Raw genomic sequence first — 18,713 nt, forward strand, 5'->3', positions numbered from 1 at the left:
TATAATAAATGAGTATCTGGATATGTTACATGCACATCCCAGAAAAACTGAGAAATCTATTGGCTAAACCTCCTCTCAAAAGAACTTTCTGTTAACATGGAAGATTTTAAAATAGTTCATTCTCAACTAAATCAGGATACATTAATTTCCCTGGAATCAATTAAATGATTGAGAAAATAAATGGTCTCTGACATGTGACAGACGATAAGTTTTATTTTCTCCCACCATACCACTACTTTCTCCTTTCCGCGACAGGGTTATTAATAAATGTATGGGTCATGATAGATGAGATACAGTTTATTCACTGTTGAATAAGAGTAGGCGACAGGAGAATTTTAGAGATCCTGCACTAAATGACATTGCTGATCTGTTTACCATCCCCCTTGAAGGATAAAATGCCCTCTTGTTCAGCCTTATTCTAATTTGTGGTGCTACTCCAGTGAAAGACTTTATAATTCGTTCTATTTAAAACAACACAAAGGGTCAAGGATCTGGCATTGCTGTGAGCTATGGGGTAGGTCACAGACGTGACTTGGATCCCATGTTGCTGTGGCTGTGGCATCAGCCAGCAGCTGTGGCTCTGATTCGACCGCTAGCCTGCAAACTTTAATATGTCGTGGATGTGGCCCTAAAAAGAAAAATAAATAAATAAAGTAAATCATACCATCTTGTAAAAGAAAATACATAAAACACACCATCTTGTACACTTCACATCCTGAGGCTCAATTTTCAAGCCACTATGACTTTTATGGTTAAAGATAATATCAGGCATGTTTTAATGAGTTCAAAGTTTTAGCTCATGTACCTGACCCAGTATGAGGGCTATAGTAATTATCTTCTTCTGTCTCCTGCCCCTGTTACCTGATAATCTTTTTCTGTTTTGGACTTTCTAACCCTTAACTCTTAGGTCAGTTCAACCTAAGACTCAGACTTGTTCCATCCTAGTGGAACTCATTCAATAGTTCTATAGCCTGTCAGTTTTCTATTCCTATTCTGGTGTTTAATCCTGAGTCTTGCAACTGCTTATCTTGTTCCTTTGGTATGCCACTCAGTTCCTTAAATTAGTTCCATTGGCTCCCTGCCTGATCTCCAAGTTCTTAGGACCATTGTTTTTCCTTGGCCTCTTGTTTTCTATGTACTACATTCCTACCCTTGAACTATTGATCCCTCTTGCTGTCAAATACCTATCAGGTCTTCTGCCTGTTATTGGCACCTTCTTCTTTTCATTCCACCCTTAGCTCTTCATTGAATTTAACCACATGGAGCTCTTTATGACTTAGCAAAAGGGATCTTGTAGATTGATGGGTACAGAAGCCAGAGTGCAGGGAGTTGGTACAGACTTTCTAAGCAACTTGGCTTTGATGGAGTGCAAAGTAATAGCAGGTAAGCTTATTTAGATGGGGGAGATTTGAGTACATTTATAGGCCAAAAGGAATGATGCAGTTGAGAGGGAGCAACTGGATATAGAGGAGAGAGAAAGAATAGCTAACAGCCAATGAGAAAGCAGAGAGGCAGCCATCTTCCACTATGAGAATATGGAAATAGACTAAGGGGCAGAGCAGAAAAAGAGAATGAGGAGATGCAAGGAGAGATGCAGAAACACAAATTGGTGGGCGTACATACCACCTGGAACCCAATCCCCTGTGATGTCCAACTATGCAAAATATTTTAAGATACTTTCTATTGATTTTGCTTCTCTTTATGCTAGCTCAAGCAAGTTTCTAAGGCTTGCAAACAAGAAACTTGGACCTCGACATTACTGTATTTGAACTCATCACTTTTCAACATTATTTTTAAAAGGCAGGCTCTTAATTCGAGTCTATTATTAGAAACTCCAGAGTCCCTAGTACATCTGGAACCCACTACTCAAGACTTGTTTCCTCAATCTCTAAACAGATGACATTGCCTCCTGCTTAACAAAGAAAATAAGAAGCCACGTGAAGGAAATTCTGTATTTTTTTTTTTCCCTTGTACATTCCCTCCTGGGAATTTCTGCTACATTCACATGGAAAAAGCTTCTGAGGGAAACAATATCAGCCATGCATGCTCGTCCAGTAACAAGTTCTTGGTTTCCTTAATCTTCTTACATAATTTATCAATCCATTTGGCATCTTTCATTTTGGATAGAATGAATCATCATTTAAAAAAACCTTCACATGGAAAGTCCTAAGGTTTGCAAGCACAAACACCAAGTTTGCTGCTTGGGTTAAAGTTACCAAAGTATTTGAAAATGCAACACTCACAAATTATTTAGCCACTCTCTTTGCAATTGCTCATAAAATCAGAAGCCATTAAGCACATCTATCAAAGGTTGCCTCCTCAATGTTTAAGTCCACCAGTCTTCTTTGTTCCCCAAACAAAATATTTTATTTAACCGATATCAAATTCAAGTCTATCTCTAAAGGAAAACCTCACAATGACAGTAGGGTGGCACATGTGTGAAATGGACTGGGTAGGCTTCTCAGTCAGCTGCACTTCAGATCCAGGTGGGGCTGGTTATTGTCTGAGATGTTTCAGTATATATCCCTATAGATTCTGGAGGCACTTTTGGCTAAAACTTTCCATGGTCTCTATTACGCTAGCTCATCCCAGATCCTGCCTACCAAAGTATCCCGTGCCAAGATCTTTCTTTCAAACAACCTCATGTAAAGGATAAGCACTTGGCAAAACCTGCTTTATTACCAACCTAAATTTTCCCCTTGCTATTTTTCCTTGTCTACCAATGGACCTCTTTTCATTTATCTTTCTTTTGCATTTTAAACCAGAACTATGAAGTTTCCATGCTTCTGTTAGGAGGGCAAGAACTTACAGTACAGCATAAGAGTGGGTGAAGAGGGCTCCATTCTGGCTCAGTGGTAATGAATCTGACTAGTATCCATGAGGACGTGGGTTAAATCCCTGGCCTTGTTCAGTGTGTTAAGGATCTGGGGTTGTCACAAGCTGTGGTGTAGATTGCAGACCTGGCTCAGATCTGCGGCTGTGGTGTAGGCCATAACACCAGTTTGACTCCTAGCCTGGGAATTTCCATATGCTGCTGGTGCAGCCCTAAAAACGGGGGTGGGGAGAAACGGATAGAAGGACAATTTATAAGGCTGTGTGGCATTTTATGCCTATACAGCACTTTCTTTCTTATCTCATTGGAATGATTAGGTGAAGAAAGTTTATTATCCCCATTGTGGATCCTGGGGATAAGGGCTTCCTCACATCAGGCAACCAACATATAGGAGAGCTGGGGTACAGAACAATCTCTCAATTCCAAACTCGAAGGCCAAGAAACTTGGACTTTTGTCCAGAAGACAACAGGGAAGGGAACTCTTCTAGAATCTTAGACTCTCCAGAGACTTTAGTAACATCCCTGTCCTCCCTCTCTGGGAAGCCTTTTGTTCAGACTTCAATGAAACTTTATTTTGTGCCAGGTATCTTGAAAAGAGGGCATGCCAGTGACCTTGTTTAAAGAGCAGTGGAGAAAATGTTCTGGGAAAGTGGGTAAAGGGAGAAACATTTTAAATTTTATTGGAAGAGTATTAAAAAATTAAGTGGATAAAAGATATTTTAGTACCTGAACTGAAATATTAAGAACAAAGAAATGCTGGAGTTCCCGCTATGGTACACTGGGTTAAGGATCCTGTGTACGTTGCACCTATGGCTTGGATTTCATCCCTGGCTAGAGAACTTTCATATGCCTTGGGTATGCCCCCCCAAAAGAAAAAGAAGACAAAGAAAACAACAAAGAAAGCTTGACCAAGTGTGTGCACCGAAGGATATAAGACGATATAGTGGAATATTATCAGCTGATTTTGTATTTGGGGCTTGGTTCTCTGGGACACAGCTCTGTTTCCAGTAGTTTATAAATGCCTTTATTATTAGCAATTTTTTTTTCCACCCCATGGCATATGGGGTTCCCTGGCCAGAGAACAGATCCAAGCTGCAGTTGCAATCTCATGCCAGATCCTTAACCAACTGTGTCAGGCTGGGGATCAAACCTGTATCCCAATACTCCAGGGATACCACTGATCCCATTGAACCACAGCAGGAACTCCATCTTTTAACAAATATTCATTAAGTCAAATATATACCAGACTCTATAGAACATATTTATGGGTGTAAAACCACAATGGAATGGAAACCAAACAAGTTGCAGGACCAGGCCTGCCATATGAATGTACTACAGCCTATATACCTTGGAGAAATGTTTGCACACATGTACCAGAAACATATTAAAAGAATGGTTACAAAAGTACCATTTGTAGAAGAAACAGACAAACAAACAAAAAATGGAAACAACCCAAATAACAGCAATAACAGGTAAAGCTGCAGCATATTCATGTCATAAAATGAACTACACCAAAAACATACATTTAGATTATTGGTGTAAAATGTTAAAACCATGAGACTCAAAAGTAAATCATATTGATTTATATTAAGGCCCTAAACAGGCAACCATGAACAATTATGTCACTTAGGAATACATATATAGATGGTAAAAACAACTAAAAGAGGACAATTACCACAAAATTCAGGACAGTGATTGCCCCTAAGGATGAGGGAGAGGGATGTGAATGGGGAGAGGCCGCAGGGGCTCCTGGGACATGGTAACGATCCACGCCTCAGCCTGAGCAGTGGACCCTGGGACATCTTTTTACTGTTCTTCCAACAGTAAACCCTTTCATTCATATATTACATTTCAAATTGAAAAGGAAAAAGATTATATGACAAAAGAAAAGCATTAAGTGTGACTCATGATTGAAGCAACAGTGCACAGGAGTAATTATAGTATCATTCACACACAGCACAAGGAAATAAAAAGGTAAATAGAGATCATGAGGTGGAGATGATGGGTTCAGGTTTGGCCAAACTGAGCCCTTTACTACAGAGTTATTCTGGGCAAATGAGGTATAAAATTGCCCTGAGATCACCAATTGCTTTTATGCTATGTATTTTTTTTTTTTCAATGGCCACACCTGAGGCATATGGAAGTTCCCAGGCCAGGGGTCAAATCTGAGATGTGGCTGCAACCTATGCCTCAGCTGCAACTACAGTGGATCCCCCAATCACTGCACCGAGCAAGGGACTGAACCTGTGCCTCCCCAGCAACCCAAACCGCTGTAGTCAAGGCTCTCAATCCACTGCACCACAGCAGGAACTCCTATGCTAGATTTGAAGGAAAAAGAGAGCAGCTGAGCTCACCAACTTGTGTGTCCAGCAGTGACTATCTTCATTGTAAACAATGACTAACAGTTATGGATTAGGTTACTTTTCAATCCCACTCAACTCAAAGCGTTTATCATTATCCTATTGATTTGAATTACTAAGTCTTTTGCCTGTTGCATCCTGATGATCCACTTCTCTGCAAGGTATCGAATCTAAAGCTGGGACATGATGATGGAAGACCAGAGAACAAACAAGACAAAAAAGTCTGCATGAGACAATTTTTTTTGCCCCACCCTGCAGCATATGGAAGTTCCCAGGCCAGGGATCTGAGCCATAGGGGCAACCTATGCCATAGCTGCTGCTACACAGGATCTTTAACCTACTGCACCAGACAGGGTCAGAGACAACGCCAGATCCTTAACCCGCTGTGCTACAGTGGGAACTTCCTGCATGAGGCAGTTCAGGTGGGTAGGAATGAGATTTTGGCATGTGTCCTGGTCAAATTCCAGAAGGAGCAAGGAGAGGGCTAGATCCTGAACCAAATTTAAGCAATTTTAGCCACTCCATTTCCACAGAGAAGTTGTCTACAGTGCTTTTTGAATCTCTTCATGGGATTAGGGAGCCTTTTAAATATACAGCAAACTAAAGTGATATTAATGTAAGGTGAACAGTTATGTATTATACCCATATATTGTCAAAGACAGAAAACTGATAGCGGGACTAAAGTCTAGAACACAGAAGTTATGTTTATCTAGCACCAGGCTATACAATATGACAGTAACTTGCCACCTGTAGCAATTTAAAATTAATTCAAATTAAATAAAATTAAGTGTTCCTCAGTTGCACTAGCCACATTTCAAATGCTCAATAACCACATGAGGAGCAATAATATAGAACAGTTATATCATCACAGAAAGTCTACTGGACAGTGATCTAGCAGATAAAGGATGTCCTGCTAATACAGAAGGGTGGGCATCAGCATTTTCACATCTTAAGTATAATATTCCTTAGATCACCCAGTTTCCATTTCTGATTCTCTACTCTCCTACACAGACCCCCAAATTCCCTAGCCTTTGGATGACATCTATTTGAGAGAAGGTAAATTTGGTTACCTCTGAGTAAATCCAAATGTTGGGAAGGTCTTGCTTAAATGGGTGACTGAAAGTGACACTATATGGAGTTGGAAGAAACATGAGGCTACTTACACTCCATTCTCTGACCTCCTTTCTCCTCACCCTGCTCACTAGACCAGGTTAGGTGTTCCTCCTTTGTACACACCTGTACCTACCTCCATCATAGCCTATTTTATTATCTGTTTTTAGAGTGATCTATGCAATTGGTTATATTCTAGCCAAGGGTAGGGACTTCTCTTTATTTACTCCCAGTAACTAAAAATGCCTGGCACATAGAAGGCTCTCAAAATTAAGTTTCTCCTACAAATACAGTGCATGATCAAGTTAGACTATTAGGGCCTGGTCAGCAGTTCCTGGATACAGGTATGGTCCATATAGCAACCTACTGCAATCTCATCAAGATAACCTTTGAAATTGGGAGCAGCGGGAATGGAAGGGGTAGATTAGCATCATTCCTTATTCACCATCATTGGCCAACCTAGCTCTTTCCAAGTGGAAAACCCAACATTTATGAAACATTTAATATATGCTAATGTTTAACAAAAATGAAATTCTCCCATAAATGCTATGAACTATTACTATCCCCACTGTACAGATTAGGAACGAACATCAGAAAGGACAAGCAACTTGAACAAACACAAGTGAACTAAAAATAGCCAAGCTAGTTTTTAAGTCCAGAACTGTCTGGCACTTCTGTATCACATATAAATGGGAACAGTCACTGAACCTTGTGGAAGAGAATGAGCATTTAAAAAAAAAAATTCATTTAAGGAGCTCCTGTCATGGCTTAGAGGTAACGAACCTGATTAGTATTCGTGAGGACGTGGATTCAATCCCTGGCCTCACTCAGTGGATTAAGGATCTGGTGTTGCCGTGAGCTGCGGTGTAGGTAGCAAATGGCTCAGATCTGGAGTTGCTGTGGCTGTGGCACAGGCCAGCAGCTGCAGCTCCAATTTGACCCCTAGCCTAGGAATTTCCACATGCTGCAGGTGTGGCCCTGAAAAGGATAAAAAAAGAGAGACAAGGCTTTATCATGAAAGAATTAAAACTTCACTAATCTTTTATTTTTCCTATCTGACTCCTCAAAAAGGGTGGCATAGTTAAGAATTTTCTTTGATATGGCCTGATAATTGTACTCTTTTCATCTCCATTCTGAGTCTTTTCCACAAGAATATTCACTTTAAGCAGACTTCTACTGGATGGCTGGAAAAGTGGGTATGCAATAACGCTTTCATACTCTTTTATCTCTTTCTTTACACTCTCACGCTTCTCATGTGTAGGAGGCTTCCTCTGGACTTTCCTCGAGATTCTCTCCTTGAGTTTTTTCTCTACAAGTTCTCTCCCCCGAATCATGCGTTCCTGGTGATCTTTAATTTGTCTCTGTTCCCTCTCATTTACCTGTTTTCTTCTCTGCGCACTCTGGATGTCATGCTCTTCTGGCAAAATTCTGGGGAATTTTATTTCACTAGGGCATGTTGGTATTTGTCTAAATGTTTTATTCTTAAACTCTCTGACCTTTCCTGCTCGATGTATGTGCCTTTCTATGTGTCTCATCTCTCTCTCAGGAACCAAATAATACCGTCTTTGTCTCTCTATGCTTTGGGTTGTTTCCTCCTCCAATCTCTTCTTGATGTCACTGCCTGTCTCTTGTTCTTCCATCATTTCCATTATTCTTTTATTATAATAAGACTCTGCTTTGGCAAGCCAGTAGTCAAGGGAAAGAGCTTGCTCCCGACAGAGTGTTTCATACTCCTCTTGATATTTTTGAATTATCAGTTGTCTTGCTGCTCTTGTATGCACGCCACCTAGGTTCTGTCAAAGGGAGTTACAGGATTTTATAATGTGACCATCTTTTTACTTTGAATATACTTAAACAGGAGCCTACCCTTATTCCTGACACCAAGAAAGGAACTATGGCCTTTTATTTACTTTGGAGTAATAGTGATTTTACTTCCACCACTCTTAGGGGAGCCTGTGAATTCTGAAAGTTGGAGTACCCATCACCAAAATCAATTAAGTTTTGTTTTGTTTTAAGATACAGTGTTGGGAGTTTTAAAAATAATTCTTTGTTTGGAGTTCCCGTTGTGGCTCAGCAGAAACAAATCCAGCTAGGGACCATGAGGTTGCGGGTTTGATCCCTGGCCTTGCTCAGTGGGTTAAGGATCTGGCGTTGCCGTGAGCTGTGGTGTTGGTCGCAGATGCTGCTTGGATCCTGCAGTGGCTATGGCATATGCCAGCAGCTGCAGCTCCGATTCAGTCCCTAGCCTGGGAACCTCCATATGCAGCGAGTGTGGTCCTAAAAAGTAAAAAAACAGAACAAACAAACAAAAACAAAAAACAACTTTCTTTTGCAAGGAAAGGTTTAACTGGAAAACATTTGCCAGTGTGGACACACTGCCAAGTGTCACTTGAGCAGAAGGACTTTAAACCTAACTTTCCTTCTCCTAGTCATTTCAAACTGTATGATAAGAAAATAGTTTATTTACCAAGATTTTTTTCTCCAGAGGGGACTGTTGACCTGCAGCAATCCTAGGGTCTTTAGATACTTTAGCCCAGGCCAATCTGTAAGATATAAAAGCAAAGGTAGATTAGAATATGGAAGATGTCAGAACAAATCTGCACACATCCTGCCTGGACCAACAGATTCAATTGGTTTGGCCAAGCCCAAGGGTACTTCCCTCAGAAAGAGAAAACTTGGTAATAGGAAGAACTACAGCAGGACCATTTCCCACCGGGAAACTACTGCATTCCTATAGTGAAGAATAATGAATACTCTTTTAATAAGAACCTATAGGAGTTCCCGTTGTGGCGCAGGAGAAACGAATCCAACTAGGAACCATGAGGTTGTGAGTTCGATCCCTGGCCTTGCTCAGTGGGTTAAAGGATCTGGTGTTGCTATGAGCTGTGGTGTAGTCACAGATTTGGCTCGGATCTGGCATTACTATGGCTGTGGCATAGGCTGGCAGCTGTAACTCCAATTGGACCCATAGCCTGGGAACCACCATAGGCCATGGATGCAACCCTAAAAAGTAAAAAAAAAAAAAAAAAAAAAAAAAGAACCTATAAATATCAGCATATACAGTCATCCCTCAGTATCTTTGAAACCCTCAATGTCCCTTGGTTCAAGGACACCCTCCTCCCCCCCAGATATCAAAATCCATGTGTTAGTGTCATATAAGATGACATAGTATTTTCAGATACCCTGAGCACATCCTCTTGTATACCTTAAATTATCTCTCCTTTACTTGTAATACCTATTACAATGGAAAAATTTTGTAAATAGTTGCAAATACAATGTAAGTAGTAAGTACAACATAAATACTATGCAAATAGTTGCCAGTGCAGGGCAAATTCAAGTTTTGAATTTTTTTTTTTAATCTTCTTAGATTTTTTTTTTTTTTAATCTTTCACCCACAGTTGGTTGAATCTGTGGATGGGGAATCCTCATATACAGAGGGCCAACTGTAATCCTTTCATATAAACTAACAGCATACTTCTCCTGTGGATTCAAGGCGAACCATTCTGAATCTTGCACCAGGGACTGGGAGAAGGAAGAGACAGGCTTCTTGGTGAAGCAATGCCCAAGCCCATCTCTGACATATTGCTCAGTCCCATAGCTTCTGTTGTCTTCTGAGATAATTCTAGGCTTTGGTATTATCAGTTCATTCTCTTTGTGCAGTTTCTGGAGCCGGGCCCTCTCTGCCTCTATCACAACATACAGCATCTCTACCCTATAATCTTTCGTTCTGATATTCTGCTATTTGATGGTGAAATTCTGTTCTTATTTGATCAACCACCAGTCTGCTTGTCTGCTTTACTCTGCCAATCATCCTTTACCCTAAATCCATTATGAGGCCATTCCCTGTTGACCTCCTTGGGATGAAAATTTGTGGTTACTCTGGGTTTATTTATAGGACAGGCTGATGGCAACACAAGTGAGGACTATCAGGTTTTGTGTGTCATCTCTGGTCTACTGTGAGGTCGTAGCTAAGCCACTGAGGATGCCTGGCATTTCATCTCTACGCCTTTATTTATACAAGTTATGGTTTAGAGCATGGGCTTTGGAGCCTGACAGGCCTATGCTTGAATTTTAATTCCCAGGTGTGTGATTCAGGGCAAGTAACAATCTCTCTCTAAACAGTTTCCTCGTTGAAAAAATGTACCTCTTGGGGTTATAAAGAATAAGTGACAATTAGATTAAAGAGCCTGGCACAATGCTTAAAATACAGTAAGGTCTCAATAAATGGCAGTTGTCTATCCTCCATAGGTCAAGCTCCAGACTATTAAGTCTGCCCAGTCTACTCTATGTATCAGTGAGGTTTTGGGTTTTTGTTTTTTGGCACCCCGCAGCATATGGAGTTCCTGGGCCGAGAACAGATCTGAGCCACAGTTGCAACCTAAGCCCCAGCTGAGGCAAAGCTGGGTCCTTAATCCATGGTGCCAGGCCAGGGATTGAACATTTGTCCCAGTGTTCCCAAGATGCTGCCCATCCCATTTTGCCATAGAATGGAACTCCTGTATCAGTGATTTTTGCCTTCCGATGAATACAAAGTAAAAAATAGAAGTAAAAAATATAACTTCTACAATTTATTTGAAAATCAGTCATGGGAGTTCCTGTTGTGGTGCAGCAGAAACAAATCCAACTAAGAACCATGAGGTTGCGGGTTTGATCCCTGGCCTCGATTAGTGGGTTAAGGATCTGGCCTTGCCCTGAGCTGTGGTGTAGGTCACAGACATGGCTCAGATCCTATGTTGCTGTGGCTGTGCCATAGGTGGGCAGCTGTAGCTCTGATTCAACCCCTAGCCTGGGAACCTTCATATCCTGTAAGTGCAGCCCTAAAAAGCAAAAAAAAGCAAAAACAAAAAAACAAAACAAAACAAACAAACAAACAAACAAAAAAAAGGAAAAACAAAAGAACAAAACGAAACATAGCTCAAGCAACAGCAAAGCCAGATCGTTAACCCACTGAGCGAGGCCAGAGATCGAACCCACAACCTCATCGTTTCTAGTCGGATTTGTTTCTGCTGTGCCACAACATGAACTCAAAACACAAAAAACATTTTGATGCTGAAATTTAAACATATAAAGAGTGGGAACTATGATTTTTAATCTACAAATACCATGATCTCTCTCTTTTTTCTTTTTAAGGCTGCACCTGTGGTATATGGAAGTTCCCAAGCTAGGGTCTGAATCAAAGCTGCAACTGTGATCTACACTATAGACAAGGCAACAGCCACCAAAGCACATGAGCCATACCGGGTCCTGCAGAGAGCCCTTGCTTGGGTCGCAAGGCCCAAAGAATGCTAGAATTACTCCCAGAATATTTCGCTTTGTTTTCTACCACTGTCCAACCGCCACAGTGAAGTGCAGATTCAGGAACCGCTGGAGTTTGCAGTTCTCCAGTCCAAATAAATAAATTAGTACTCTATAAGGTTGGTCCGACTTCTCAGGAGAAACGCTCCCCGCGACTGGGTCCTGGTAAAATTCGAGACCAATAAAATAAACATCCCAGGACTGAGTCCTGAAGGGAAAAAATAACCTGAGGCAGGCGCAGCTTCGTCACCTATTTTCGTATCCAACGTCACAGAACCAGGCTGAAGGGGGCGCCACAATCTTCCTTCAGAACCGCTCCTCTCCCTCTCCAGGCTCTCGGGATCACAGTTGCAATTAATTATGACGTCACAGCCAATCGAGAGCCGGGACGCGTGGACTCTCTAGCCCGCCACGCGCTCGCTGCTCGGTTGCCCGCGCGGAGCCGGCGCTCTAGCCCGTGAAGTTGACTTGCTCCTCTCGCCTGCCCCAGGAAAGACCCCCAGCGTAGTTGTACCCGACGCGGGATAGGGATTCCGGAAGTTTGGGCTCCTTAGTCACAGAGGCACAAGGTATGCGTAGGAAGAAATCTCGGGTTCTGCATGCTTACGTCCAGGGACAGAATAGGCATGACCTCTCTGGGGAAGGGGCTACTCTCTTAATAAACTCCTCATCCCCTTCCCAGCCCTCGACCACCCGTCTGTCATGGACCTCGCCCGCACATCCTCTAGCTTTCAGTCGGACCTGGATTTCTGTCCGGATTGCGGCTCGGTCCTGCCTCTGCCCGGGACTCAGGATGCGGTCATTTGTACTCGCTGTGGCTTCTCCATCAACGTGCGGGGTGAGGTGCTGCTACGCCGCGGCTGGGGCGGAGGAGGGCCCATGGGGATCTCAAGATCGATTGGATTAAAGACGGGGACCCGAAAGCGCAGGATCAGGCACTTATACTTTTGGTCGGCACGAAACCTGATGGGTAGAATATAGCTTCCTGGCCTAACAGAGAGGGATTAGTGTGGTGTCAGCCCCCTCCGCTGTCTCCACAACCAATTCTTACTGCCCGCGCAGACTTTGAGGGGAAGGTTGTGAAGACCTCAGTTGTGTTCCAGAAAGTGGGGACAGCCATGCCTATGTCGATGGAGGAAGGACCTGAGTTCCAGGGACCCGTGGTAAGTGAATCACGTCGAGGACTGGCCCTGTAAAGAGGGTGGGAACGAAACGGAGGGCTCAGATCTGGAGAGTTTTGTACACAACAGGGAAGAAGAGTCTTTAAAACAGTAGTGACTGGGGAGAGTTTTCTTGTGGTGCAGCCGGGTGTTAAGGATCTGGCCGGCATTGTCACTACAGCGGTTTAGGTCGCTTCTGTGGCACGGGTTCGATCCTCGGCCTGGAAACTTACACGTACTGCAGGTGCAGCAAAACAAAAACCAGCAGTATCTGAGGAGTGTGGTAGCTTGATGTCTGTGAGAAGTAGTGGGAATTATTAACCTACCAGTTGCTTCCCAGGTTGACAGGCGCTGTCCTCGTTGTGGTCATGAGGGAATGGCATACCACACCAGACAGATGCGCTCAGCCGATGAAGGGCAGACTGTCTTCTACACCTGTACCAACTGCAAGTGCGTATCCTTTCCCTCCATTCTGCCCCTTCTGGGTCTCTTTGCTGCCAAAATCCCGTGATTTAATTTAAATCCAGTGGTTTAATTTTTGTACTTTTTGGACTGGTCGCATCCTTCATTTCTGTACAGTTCAAGTAATAGGTTTGTGACCGTTTTCTTCCTTCCATCCTTTCTTTCTTTCTTCCTTCCTTCCTTTCTTTCTTTCTTTCTCTCTCTCTCTCTCTCTCTTTCTTTCTTTCTTCCTTCCTTCCTTCCCTCCCTCCTTCCTTCCTTCCTTCTTAGGGCTGCACCCCGTGGCATATGGAGGTTCCCAGGCTAGGGGTCACATCCGAGCTGTAGCCTCTGGCCTCACCACAGCAACAGCAACGCCAGATCACAGCAACACCGGATCCCAGCTGCGTCCACAACTTACACCGCAGCTCACAACAATGCCAGAGCCTTAACCCACTGAGTGAGGCCAGGGATTGAACCACATGGTTCCTAGTCGGATTTGCTTGTGCTGCTGTGCCACGATGGGAAGTTCTGTGGTCTTTTTAAATTTTAAATAATTACTCTTTTCCTATCTTTTTATACCCAGTGAATTAAACCTTTTACAATAGTTAAAAGGAAATGAGTATTGGTTTGTGATCAGTGTGTTATGTTGGACTCCTCCACTGCCCTCAAGGTAGTTTTACTTTGGTGAGAGTCAGTCATGGATGATTTAAAAAACATGGGTTCTTTATTTTTATTTCTTTATTTTTTTTTGTCTTTTTGCCTTTTCTAGGGCCGCTTCCCGAGGCATATGGAGGTTCTCAGGCTAGGGGTCTAATCAGAGCTGCAGCCGCTGGCCGACGCCACAGCCACAGCAATGTGGGATCCGAGCCGAGACTGCAACCTACACCACAGCTCACAGCAATGCCAGATCCTTAACCCACCGAGCAGGCCAGGGATCGAACCCACAACCTCATGGTTTCTAGTCGGATTCGTTAACCACTGCACCACGACGAGAACTCCCAGAACATGGGTTCTTTAAAACATAGTTTTAAGAATTCCTCTTTGTCTTTGGTGTCCTTCAATTTCACTACAATCTATCAAGATGTGGCTTTCTTTTATTTATCCTGTTTGGGATGTGTTGGGCCTTCCAACAGTGAGGGTTGACCTTTTTTCCCCCATCAACCTTGGAAAATTATCAGCTGTTATCGCACTGAATATTTCCCTCATATGCTCAGTTCTCATATTCTTAGAGTTCTAACTGATTAGCTCTTTATTAGGCCTTATCTTCTATCCTCCATTTCTCTCACCCTGTCTCCCATATTTTCCATCTCTTTTCTCTTTATGCTGTTTCTGGATAGATTTTTTAGTTCTGTTTGATTTTTTTGTGGCCATGCCGGCAACATGTGGATATTCCTGGGCCAGGGATCAAACCCTAGCCCCTGCAGTGACAGTGCTGGACTTTAACCCACTGCACCACAAGGGAAATCCTGATTATTTTTCAAATCATCTTAGTTATTTTTAATAATTCCCAATTCCTTAATCATATTTTAAGTGGTTCTTTTTATTCATAAAACATATTACATGTAAACATTAAACATGATATTTATGTTCTATGTCTGTTAATTCTCAAACCCACTGTTTTTGTGGGTCTGATGCTGCCATCTGTTATTTCTGCTGACTCCCTCATGGTGCTGCTTTTGTTTTGTGCTTTTTTTACTATAAGCTCAGATTTTTAAAAGTTTGAACTATGGGAATTCTTTGAGGCTTGTGGTGAATGCTGTATATTCAGCATTTGCGTTTACTGTTTAGCTGCCTTGAGGCAGTACCAAGGCGGAATCACTAAGTTAATTCTCAGCTTTGGGAGCACCTAGGTAACATGGATTTTGGCTGCAAATCCAGTATAAAGGCCAGGTTATGGTTAGAAATTCTCAGGGGACTTTTTTTTCCTCCCTCTACCTAGTGAGACAGATTTCTCTTCAGCAGAGAAAATTTTTTTTTTTTTTCTTGCTCACTTTTATACAGAAGGGTAAGCCCTTTGGGGAGCTCAGACTTATGCAGACAGAGTATCTCCTATCAACATTGCAGGTTCATCTCTGGTTCTTCCATGTGGCTGTCAAAGCAGCAAGGGCTTGGGAGCTGGGAGGAGGATGGTTTCCTTTTTTCGTCTGTGCCAGCAGCATATGAAGTTCCTGGGCCAGGGGTTGAACCCATAGCGCAGTTGTGACCCTGGTCACAGCTTCAGCAAGAGGGGATTCTTAACCCACTGAGCCATCAGGGAACACCCAGGGCTTCAGTTTTAACTTACCTTCTAGGTTTCTGGTTTTACATCACTTCACCCAATGTGAAGATTGCCTTTACTTTCTTGACATCTCATTAATGGATTAAAATATTTATGGTTATATCTTTTGAGAGCATTTTTTCCCCAGTCTGACCTATTTATTTTCTAACTTTTTTTTAATGGTATTATTTTTTCTGCGTATTTTTTTTCTTGGGCCGCTCCTGCGGCATATGGAGATTCCCAGGCTAGGGGTCCAATCGGAGCTGCAACCACCGGCCCATGCCAGAGCCACAGCAACATGGGATCCGAGCCGCGTCTGCAACCTACACCACATTTCACGGCAACGCCAGATTCCTAACCCACTGAGCAAGGCCAGGGATCAAACCGGCAACCTCATGGTTCCTAGTCGGAGTCGTTAACCACTACGCCACGACGGGAACTCCTCTAACTTTTTTTTAATGAGCATAAGTTTTTAATTTTTATGAGGTCTGGTTTATCTTTTTTTTTTTTTTTTCTTTTCTTTTATGGCGAGTGCTTTTTTGTTTTCTAAGAGATCTTGGCATCCTTCATAATTTGCAAGCTAATTTCTTAAAATTTATTTGTCTTTTTTTTTGGGGGGGTGCACCCATGGCATATTGAAGTTCCCAGGCTAGGGGGAAAATCAGAGCTGCAGCTTCTGACTTACACCACAGCCACAGCAATGCCAGATCTGAGCCACATCTGTGACTTATACCACAGCTCATGGCAACACTGGATCCTGAACCCACTGAGTGAGGCCAGGGATCAAACCTGCGTCCTTATGGATACTAGTCCGATTTGTAACTGCTGAGCAATGACAGGAACTCCAATCCCAGCATTTTTAGTTGTCTTGAATTTGTGGAGGGTTGTTTAGAAGAGCTAGTCTTCCACTGTCATAAATGAATCCTTTTTTGATTATTTAACTGTCTCACCTTACACTGCTAGACTCTCTTCCTTTGGCCAAATATAACAAGTTCTTTCGTTCTCTATAGGTTCCAGGAGAAAGAAGACTCTTGACTTTTTTTTTTTTTTGAACGACTTAACAGTCCCTCCTTCTCCTCTTCCTTGGAAAGTGAAGAATGTTGGATTCTTAGATCCTCTGTCCATTTCCTGACTGCAGTGTTTTTCTCCCAGAGGAAAAGCAGATCATCACATGGGGATTACTGTTGTCCCTAGAGTGCTCCTACCCCAGTTGTTTCTTTATTAAAATAATATTTTTCTATTAAGAGCCAGACATATGTGTGTTATTTATAATGTGTCTTGTTCCAAAAGAAATTTATGTTAGCTTACAGAGATATATTTGTTCTTTCAACAAATATATCAGCTGCAAAAAAGAATATAAATTAGTACATCAAAAAGAAAAAGAAGGACCAAAAAAAATGGAGCCAGGAATGAGGCTAATATAAAAAGGCAACTATAAAAAAAATTTTTTTTTAAAAAAGGCAATTGTAAGTATTCCCTAATTATCTAAATTTATTTGGAGTTAAATCTGACACCAAGAGATACTGGTGGACATTTTAGAAATTTTTTTTTTTTTTTTTTTTTTTTGTCTTTTTGCCATTTCTTGGGCCGCTCCCGCGGCATATGGACGTTCCCAGGCTAGGGGTCCAATTGGAGCTGTAGCTGCCAGCCTATGCCAGAGCCACAGCAACACAGGATCCAAGCCGCATCTGCGACCTACACCACAGCTCACGGCAATGCCGGATCATTAACCCACTGAGCAAGGGCAGGGACCGAACCCGAAACCTCATGGTTCCTAGTCGGATTCATTAACCACTGCGCCACGACAGGAACTCCAGAAATTGTTTTTTTATTGCTCTTGAGATAAAGGTTGTGTGTGTGTGTATTCATTGTAAGAGATTCATGTAAAGAAAAGTAAAAAAAAAAAAAAAAAGAAATCAAGAGTTTTGTTTTTTCTTTACAGGCCACACATGTGGTATGTGGAAGTTCCCAGGCTAGGGGTCAAATCTGAGCTGCAGCTGCCATCCTACGCCACAGCCACAGCAACACCAGATCTGAGCAGGGTCTGTGACCTACCCCACAGCTCACAGCAACGCTAGATCCTTAACCCACTGAGTGAGGCCAGGGATCGAACCTGCATTCTCCTGGATACTAGTCAGGTTCATTACTGATGAGCCACAATGGAAACTCCCAGAGATTTTTTTTTTTAATGGGTTTAATTCTATATACTGAGTTGCCTTGCTTTTTTTTGGTTTGGATCAAAAACATAAAAGGGAAACAAATACTTAGTCCAGGAACAATAAACATTCAAATTTCAAATGTCTGGGAATCAATATTCCTGCATTTCTTGGTTTAAATAATGGTAATGATTATCTTGTAATTGTGTGGCCCTTTATATATTAGGAGTCTCAAACATACACTTATTTGACCCCACAACAGCTTAGAGGAATGAGCCGGGCAGTCCTCCACACTACGTTTAACCAGTTGTGGTAGCTGACTTTCCTGCCGTACTCCTGAAATCTAAAAAAAACCTGTTCCTGTTTCTACCCTACTTTAAACTTTTTCCTAGTCTATAACGCTGACTGGGTAAAGCCCCGGTTTCTTAGCAAAGCACACAGGGAGGGCCTCCCATGTGGCCATGCCCACCCATCAGTTCTTGTCTGGCACGCCCCTCACGTCCCCACAGTACAAAAGTGAGTTTCCTTCCGTGCAAGCAACTACGACTTTGTAGGTTGTTTTCTTTACCTAAAAAACTCATTTGTCTTCTTGTTCTCTTTTTACCGCTCTTTTGCTCCCTGAGAAACATGCACATATTTTTTGTCTCATCATAAACTGGTCTGTATTACAATTTATGACCACTTCTGTGCTTAATCTTACTCATCTTTCCCCCCCCCAGGACAAATGTAGGCAGTAACTCAGTTTCATAGGTAAGTCTTACATTTATGTTAATAGTCCAGTGACTTACATTTTTGTTAGTATTTATGCCAGTCTTTCCCACTAGACCGGGAGCTAAAAGGCAGAGTCTTGAGGGTTTTATGCTCCTCCATCTTCAAGTTCTGATAGTGACAGGAAAAAAAAATACAAGTTGAAGGGACACCTGCAGTCACAGGGCGAGGATTAAAACCCAGAGTCTTAATCAAGTGTGTTTCCAATTGCCCCTGGGTCCCCATTCTCTAGTTCCCAGACGAAACAATAAGGAAAGGAGGACAGGCATTGTCATTGCCCCTTGGTTTTCCTCGCCCTCCCACACACCCCAAGGGATATGGGGTTATGGG

At 42.4% G+C, this 18,713-nt stretch overlaps 2 protein-coding genes across 3 annotated transcripts; one reads left to right on the plus strand and one right to left on the minus strand.

The window, feature by feature from the left end:
- Positions 1-490: 490 nt before the first annotated feature.
- Positions 491-11,936, minus strand: LOC146401464 (putative uncharacterized protein ZNRD1-AS1). Of its 2 annotated transcripts, none has more exons than XR_014809159.1 (3): positions 11,825-11,936; positions 8,771-8,846; positions 491-628 (listed from the first exon to the last, which is right to left on the minus strand). XR_014809159.1 is itself a non-coding variant. In XM_084966880.1 (3 exons), exons 1-3 carry the CDS (start codon positions 10,006-10,008, stop codon positions 7,338-7,340), a joined length of 1,065 nt encoding a protein of 354 aa, XP_084823006.1. In that variant the 5' UTR covers positions 10,009-10,124; the 3' UTR covers positions 7,312-7,337. The 2 variants fall into 2 exon arrangements, 1 of the variants encoding a protein (XP_084823006.1); XM_084966880.1 differs by lacking the exons at positions 491-628; positions 11,825-11,936 and adding exons at positions 7,312-8,096; positions 9,779-10,124.
- Positions 11,937-12,034: 98 nt separating this feature from the next.
- On the plus strand, positions 12,035-16,713 carry POLR1H (RNA polymerase I subunit H). Its single transcript, NM_001168701.1, is given in 5 exon segments — positions 12,035-12,167; positions 12,281-12,436; positions 12,661-12,761; positions 13,099-13,208; positions 16,470-16,713. Coding segments are annotated over 4 exon segments (372 nt in total). The 5' UTR covers positions 12,035-12,167; positions 12,281-12,300; the 3' UTR covers positions 16,495-16,713.
- Positions 16,714-18,713: the final 2,000 nt, after the last annotated feature.

Source organism: Sus scrofa, chromosome 7 (assembly GCF_054392235.1).
Source record: "Sus scrofa isolate SSC_HxYL_T2T_F1_AM1 chromosome 7, Sscrofa_HxYL_maternal_Yorkshire_Landrace_v2.0, whole genome shotgun sequence".
NCBI lineage: Eukaryota > Metazoa > Chordata > Mammalia > Artiodactyla > Suidae > Sus > Sus scrofa.